This window comes from Dipodomys merriami, unplaced genomic scaffold, assembly GCF_024711535.1.
Source record: "Dipodomys merriami isolate MVZ:Mamm:240054 unplaced genomic scaffold, mDipMer1.0.p SCAF_371, whole genome shotgun sequence".
NCBI classification, from domain to species: Eukaryota; Metazoa; Chordata; class Mammalia; order Rodentia; family Heteromyidae; genus Dipodomys; species Dipodomys merriami.
In genome coordinates, this window is record NW_027205282.1 from 1,004,062 (window position 1) to 1,010,687 (window position 6,626).

At 41.0% G+C, this 6,626-nt stretch overlaps 1 protein-coding gene across 1 annotated transcript; it reads left to right on the forward strand.

The window, feature by feature from the left end:
• The first annotated feature begins 2,050 nt into the window (after nt 1-2,050).
• LOC138804760 (uncharacterized) lies at nt 2,051-6,362 on the forward strand. The gene is made up of 7 exons (XM_069989194.1): nt 2,051-2,057; nt 2,158-2,203; nt 2,534-2,610; nt 3,085-3,258; nt 3,695-3,796; nt 5,610-5,743; nt 6,113-6,362. The coding sequence occupies exons 1-7, from the start codon at nt 2,051-2,053 to the stop codon at nt 6,296-6,298; spliced, it is 726 nt and encodes a 241-aa protein (XP_069845295.1). The 3' UTR covers nt 6,299-6,362.
• Nucleotides 6,363-6,626: the final 264 nt, after the last annotated feature.

Here is a 6,626-nt window from a genome sequence, read left to right on the forward strand (position 1 = left end):
TGGGAGAATGAAAAAATTCTTAGAAGAATACTATGAAAAATAGAGTTATGAATAGGAAAGCAGAAACAAAAAAAATAATTGATATATATATATATAAATTGATATAGACAAAGCTTCCCAATGTGAAATATGGCACACAATGTAATATTTAGGGTTTTACTTCTTATATAGTAGAAACAAATGGTATGTCTACTTGAAGAAACTAAAGTGTAAAACTGTATGCAATAAATAATGACATTATTTTATGTTTCCATAATTTAACTTGTTTCCCCACAAATTTATAGAATAGTATAGCTATGGAAAAATCAATAAATATTGCATTTTCATATAGGATTACATATCCTTGCAAGTGTTGTCTAAAATTGATCTACATTAAAATCATCGCCATTGATATCCTTCTCAAGATTCCAAATGTTTATAATTTCAGCTGACCTTCCAAAAAACTCATATCCCATACATAATTTTTAGTTTGTTCATGCATTCTTAGGAACATAAACATATGGCACAAAATATAAATTACCTTTATCTGCTGTCATTAATGTATTATAACTAATACAATTAAGAATATACCCTGAGAGAAAGAAAATTCTTCCTTCTAAATACATGCTTGCAGGCACACACACACACACACACACACACACACACACACACACACACACACACACACACACACACTCATACTCACATAATTACCACTCTAACTTAGGTTAGATTCCTGACATTGGGTATGAGAAAATGATCTATCTAATAATCAAACTTCCTTGCTTAGTCATAAAATACATTCATAATTCCACACATACAAAAAAACTAGATCATTCAAAATAATGAGATTATTTAACAGAACCACCCAGCTCCTGAGCCATCTAATCCCTGATTTCATTCATTCATGACAATGCATTTTTCATATCACATTTAAAAACTTTTTGAATCTCTCTGATCAGCAGACACAAATGTGCTATCATATAATAGAAAATGTAGGTAAAATTACTTGTCCCTAGGTAATCTTTAATATATCTTAAAGAGTTCTATGTCCTTCTTTCAGAGCCTGTTTCTGGCATTTTGCCCTAATGTCTAATAGTAAGTTACAAAGGACATACCATATTCCTTAATTCATTCTCCCTAAAGGTTATGCTATGGAGTTGACTCTGATTTTTTGCTTATTCTAAATTAAATTTTCTCAACCAGTTGAATTATTGTTTATGTTACTCCTAAGCCATTCGAAATATCAAAAAGAACTGGAAATTCACCTTAGCAATGATTTGTGAATGGCAGTTATGGTTGTGGGGAGGTAAAGGACTTGAATTATCTAGAATGCCTTAAAACTGGCACTGTTATTTAAGGACTGATCACATAGTAAGCTTTTAAAGTGTGTCTTCTTATTTCATGTAGGACGGTAAAAGTATGCTTTTCATCACATTCTTGCCTGCAAAGAACTAGAATTATTTCCTTTGTAGAGTTTGTGCTGAAAAGTCTATGACTTAAAGAGGCACAATAAAGAACTCAGTAACTCCATTGCAGACTAGCAACCATCTTGTGAGGTACGGATAATAAAAAGAACCATGAATTTGGCTCAGAAATAACACAGAAAAGAAAACAATTGCTAGGCAACTGAAACATAAATAATCCTTGGGCAAGCCACAGGAATTTTCTCTGGATACATCAACCAAACACTGGGAGGCCATACGAGACACAGTGACCCAGTGCCCAGGTGGTACCCGTCAATAACAAGTCAGTATTAATAATAACCAATCATATATGTGTAGCTCAGTTTGCTTAAAATATTAGCCAATCATGTAATTTCTCCTGTAACACACCCTTAAGGTTGTTTATTCAATACTATATAAACTGTACTGATTCTATATTTGGGGCCTCTTAGTGTCACCAGTTACCGAGTGCACGGAGGACCAAGCTCGAATTTGCAAATAAACCACACTTGTCACTTATGCTGATCTTGGTTTCTGGTGGTCTTTGGAGGAGGTATAAAAGGTGGGGCTTCGTCCGGGATAAACTCATAAACCCGCCTAGACACCTGATCAGAGAGTAGCAAAGAATGGCCGGTAAGTTAAGGCATTGCCACTTTGTAACTGTCTGGGGTCTGTGTGTCCTGCAGGATTGGTATTCGTGTTGGCAAGAAGTCTTGGCAGATGGTGCTATAAGGCAGTCAACTGGACGAGTGGGAGAGGTCCCCCGGTTCCCCGGGAAGGTAAACTATCCACTAGTGTGGACACTTGGGCCTGTTTGTTGTCAGAAACTTTCTGTCGGATACTTTACAAGGTAGACTGTCCACTATTGAGGACATTTGGGATTTATCCTGTCTGTAATCCTTCACTTTCTTTCTGACAGTCTACCATGGGCATGCTGTTAAATGTGTGTCTTGTCCAAATGTCTGTGTGTTTGTAATGTGAGTATTATGAAACATTTCCTCACTCAGGTTCATCCAGAGGTGGATGCCCAGAGACCCTGTTTGTCTCCGTTTGAGGCTGTTAGTCTTCGCTCTGTTTCTTCATCCAGTAATAACTACTTTCTCTTTCAGACCCCCTTATTTTTCCACCTTGAAGGGTGAAATCTGGCCCAGAAAGATTGGCCCGCTTGAAGCAAAGCTGGAGTCAGGTAATCTATCGGATGCCACTGCTAGAATATCGCAAAGTGTCTCTGTCTACCCCTTTGGGATCTTAGACAGACCAGCTAGTCCACACTTTACACCTTGGGACATTGTTAGCTCTGTCCTTAACATCCTTTAAATTAGTTGTTAGGAAGGTAAGGGGGGTGCGAGGTGCATTCTGGTTCTGACCCATTTCAATGTATATCAATCCACACATAAGACCAGAGTAAAGGAGAAAAGTAATTACAATTGTCACTAAATGGAATAGCAGGTGCTTTCAGCAATTTGGATATGACCACAACTCAAAATGTCCCAAGGAGTAATAAAGCCCCATGGAAAACTTTCCAACAAAACTTCCTGGGTGCAAGGGGTCAAAGCAGTTAAACGATACTCATGGACCACCCAAAGAACAGTGGATCTGGTGATGGGACGAGTGTCTCACTCATTCTTAGTTATCCCATAGAGCCTTTATCCCTTATTAGGAAAAGACTTGTTGACTAAGGTCGGGGCACAGATTCACTTCTATCCAGAAGATTCCCAGGTGACAGATACCCAAGGGAGACAAATACAAAGTCTGTCTCTGAGCCGGGAAGACAATTACCGGTTGCACCAATTACCCAGGCTCCTCACCAAGAAATCACCTACTGGCTGGAAAGGTATCCAGAAGCATGGGCAGAGACTGGAGGAGTGGGACTAGCGAAGTATAGACCAGCTCTCTTCATCGAGGTAAAGCCAGGAGCTAACCCAGTCAGAGCCTGGCAGTACCCTATATCCATGGAGGCACGGGTGGGAATAACGCCCCACATTAGGTGACTGCTAGAACTGGGTATACTGTGGCCCTGTCAGTCAGCATGGAACACTCCCCTGCTATCAGTCTGTAAGCCCCACTCCAATGAATATAAGCCAGTGGAGGACTTAAGGGAGGTCAACAAATGGGTAATGGAATTCACCCGACTGTACCCAACCCCTACACACTCCTGAGCACCCTGCCTCCTGATAGGCAGTGGTACACAGTATTAGATTTAAAAGATGCCTTTTTCAGCCTACCCTCGGCAGCTAAAAGCTAAGATCTTTTCTCCTTTGAATGGACAGATGTAGAAAGAGATATTAATGGAGAGCTGAACTGGAAAAGACTTTCTCAAGGATTTAAAAACTCACCAACACTCTTTGACGTAACCCTGCATGAGGACTTAGGTGAGCCTAAGGGAAGCCACCCTGGCTTGACTTTGTTGCAATATGTGGATGACTTATTAATTGCTTCTAAAACTGCAAGAGAATGCATCCGAGGAATGGAGGATTTACTCCAGACTTTGGGAAGCCTTAGTTTCTTGAATGTTGGCCAAGAAAGCTCAAATCTGAAAATCAGAGGAAACTTATCTGGACTATTTATTGAAAGGGGACAGCAGTGGCTTACAAAAGGAAAAAAAGAAACTGTCATTAAAATTCCAACACCCCAGTCTCAGCACCAAATAAGGGAGCTTTGGGTCTCAGCAGGCTTTTGCTGTCTGTGGATTCCTGGGTTTGTAGAGTTGGTTAAACCTCTTTATGAGGCTACCAAAGAAAAGCAGCTGTTTTTTTGGATGGAGTAGGTTGAACAAACGTTTGAACAGATAAAAACTGCCTTATTGTTAGCCTCAACATTAGGACTCCCTGATACAACTGAACACTTTTATTTGTATGTGGATGAACATAATGGGATTATGAAAGGAGTCCTAAAACAATATCTAGGCCCTTGGAAACCAGTAGCCTACTTATCAAAGAAATTAGACCGGTGGCAGCAGGATGGCCACCATGCCTGAGAATGATAGTGGCTACTCCTCTAATGGGAAAAGATGCAAATTAACTATGGGGCAGGAACTGTATGTGACCACCCCCCATGTTATTGAGAGTGTGTTAAAGCAGCCACCAGATCGATGGCTCAGCAATGCCCGACTAATCCATTACCAAGGACTGCTACTCAGTCCTCTCAGTATTAATTTCCAGGTTCCCTCGGCTGTCAACCCAGCGATTTTTCTACCAGATCCAGACCTAGACATGCCACTACATGATTGCTCAGAGATCCTGGCGCAAGTCTGTAATATCCAAGAGGACTTAAGAGATCAGCGTTACTAGATGCTGAATTCGAGTGGTTTACAGACGGGAGCAACTTTGTTCATCAAGGACATAGGTATGCAGGAGCAGCAGTAGTGACTGAGACTGATGTGGTTTGGGCCGAACCTCTGCCCATAGGCATGTCAGCCTAGAGAGCCGAATAAATAGCCCTGACCCCAAGCACTAACGCTAGGAAATAATAAAAGACTAATTCTGTACAGTGATAGTCAGTATTCATTTGCAATGACTCATATACACAGAGCTATCTACAAAGAAAGAGGATTACTGACATCAGAGGGAAAGTCCATCAAAAATAAAGATGAAATTTTGGCCTTAATCGCTGCTCTTTGGTTGCTTAAGAAGTTGGTCATTGTTCATTTCCCTTCACATCAAAAACTTAAAGATGCTGTGAGTAAAGGCAATAACCTGGCCGACAGAACTGCCCAGGAAGTGACAACACAAAGAGACTCTATAATGATGATAAACCTCCCAGACCCCAGTGCAAGAACTCTCCTGGACACTCCTACATATACCACAGAAGATTTAAAATGGATTGATCAACTAACAATTGCACAATTCCTCAATGGTTGATGGAGAGACTCTAAGAGCAACATTATCTTGCTAGAATAGTTAGGGAGTAAAATACTACTGAAAATGCATCAAGCACCCACATGGGTACGAGGAAGATGCAAGACCTGTTAAGAAATACTGGTCTTAGGATCAAGAATAGTCATGTAAAATAGAACAGATTGTCAGGGACTGTAAGGCATGTCAGCTGACTAATGCAGGGAAAATTCAGGCAGGACCAGGCATTCGGATAAGAGGAGATAGACCAGGAACCTACTGGCAGGTGGACTTCACAGAAATCAAACCTGGCAAGTATGGATATAAATATCTATTAGTTTTCCCTTTTCAGGATGGGTAAAAACCTTTCCTACAAAGCGTGAAACAGCACAGGTCGTGGCTAAGAAGTTGCTGGAAGAAATCTTACCCAGGTTTGACTTCCCCAGTATGATAGGATCAGATAATGGACCAGCCTTTGTGTCGAAGGTAAGTCAAGGACTTGCTAATGCTCATAGGGCAGATTAGAAACTGCATTGCCCTTATAGACCCCCAAAGGTCAGGACAGGTAGAAAGGATAAATAGAACTGTAAACGAGACCCTGACCAAATTGACCATGGAAACTGGTGGTGACTTGGTAACCTCCTTCCCTTTGCCTTATACAGAGTACGAAACTCCCCTTTGAAAATTGGTCTTTCCCCCTATGAAATTGTATTCGAAATGGGCCCTCTCATAATTCCTAATTTTCAGAGCAGTTTCTTAGGAAAGATGATGACTCTGAACTTTTGTTCTCTCTCAGGGTCCTGTAGAGGACCCGCCTTTATGTCTGGCCTAGACTGAATGTGCTGTATGTGTCAGGCCCTCCACCAATCCCACATCACTTCCATTCCGGGACTGGGTCCTGGTGAAAAGACACCGACAGGAAAACCTGGAACCTCGGTGGAAAGGACCTTTGTGGTCATCTTGATGAATCCAACTGTCCTCATAGATGACGACATTGCTACCTGGATCCACCATTTGATACGAAGCCTGCAGATCCCATAACCGATTTCGGAGAGAACCCAGAGTGATAAGTCTCACTTTCCAAAGACAATCCTTAAAGCTCAAATTGAGCCATAAAAAGACTAAGTCATGAAATGATTGTTGACATATACCTTACTTAGAAATTGTATTGACATAATAGTAGGTGCCTGTAATCCTAATCATCCATATAATTGGACTTGGATTATTAGTAATCAGGTAATGGACAAACGTTTCCCTCTGGCTGTAAAAGAGGGACCCTCCCTATGGTTTCGAGGCAGGCTTGCATTTAATTTGTGCCAGCTCGCTGAGGGAGTATGGGAAGGAACTAGGCTTGTTGAGTGTAGATGAA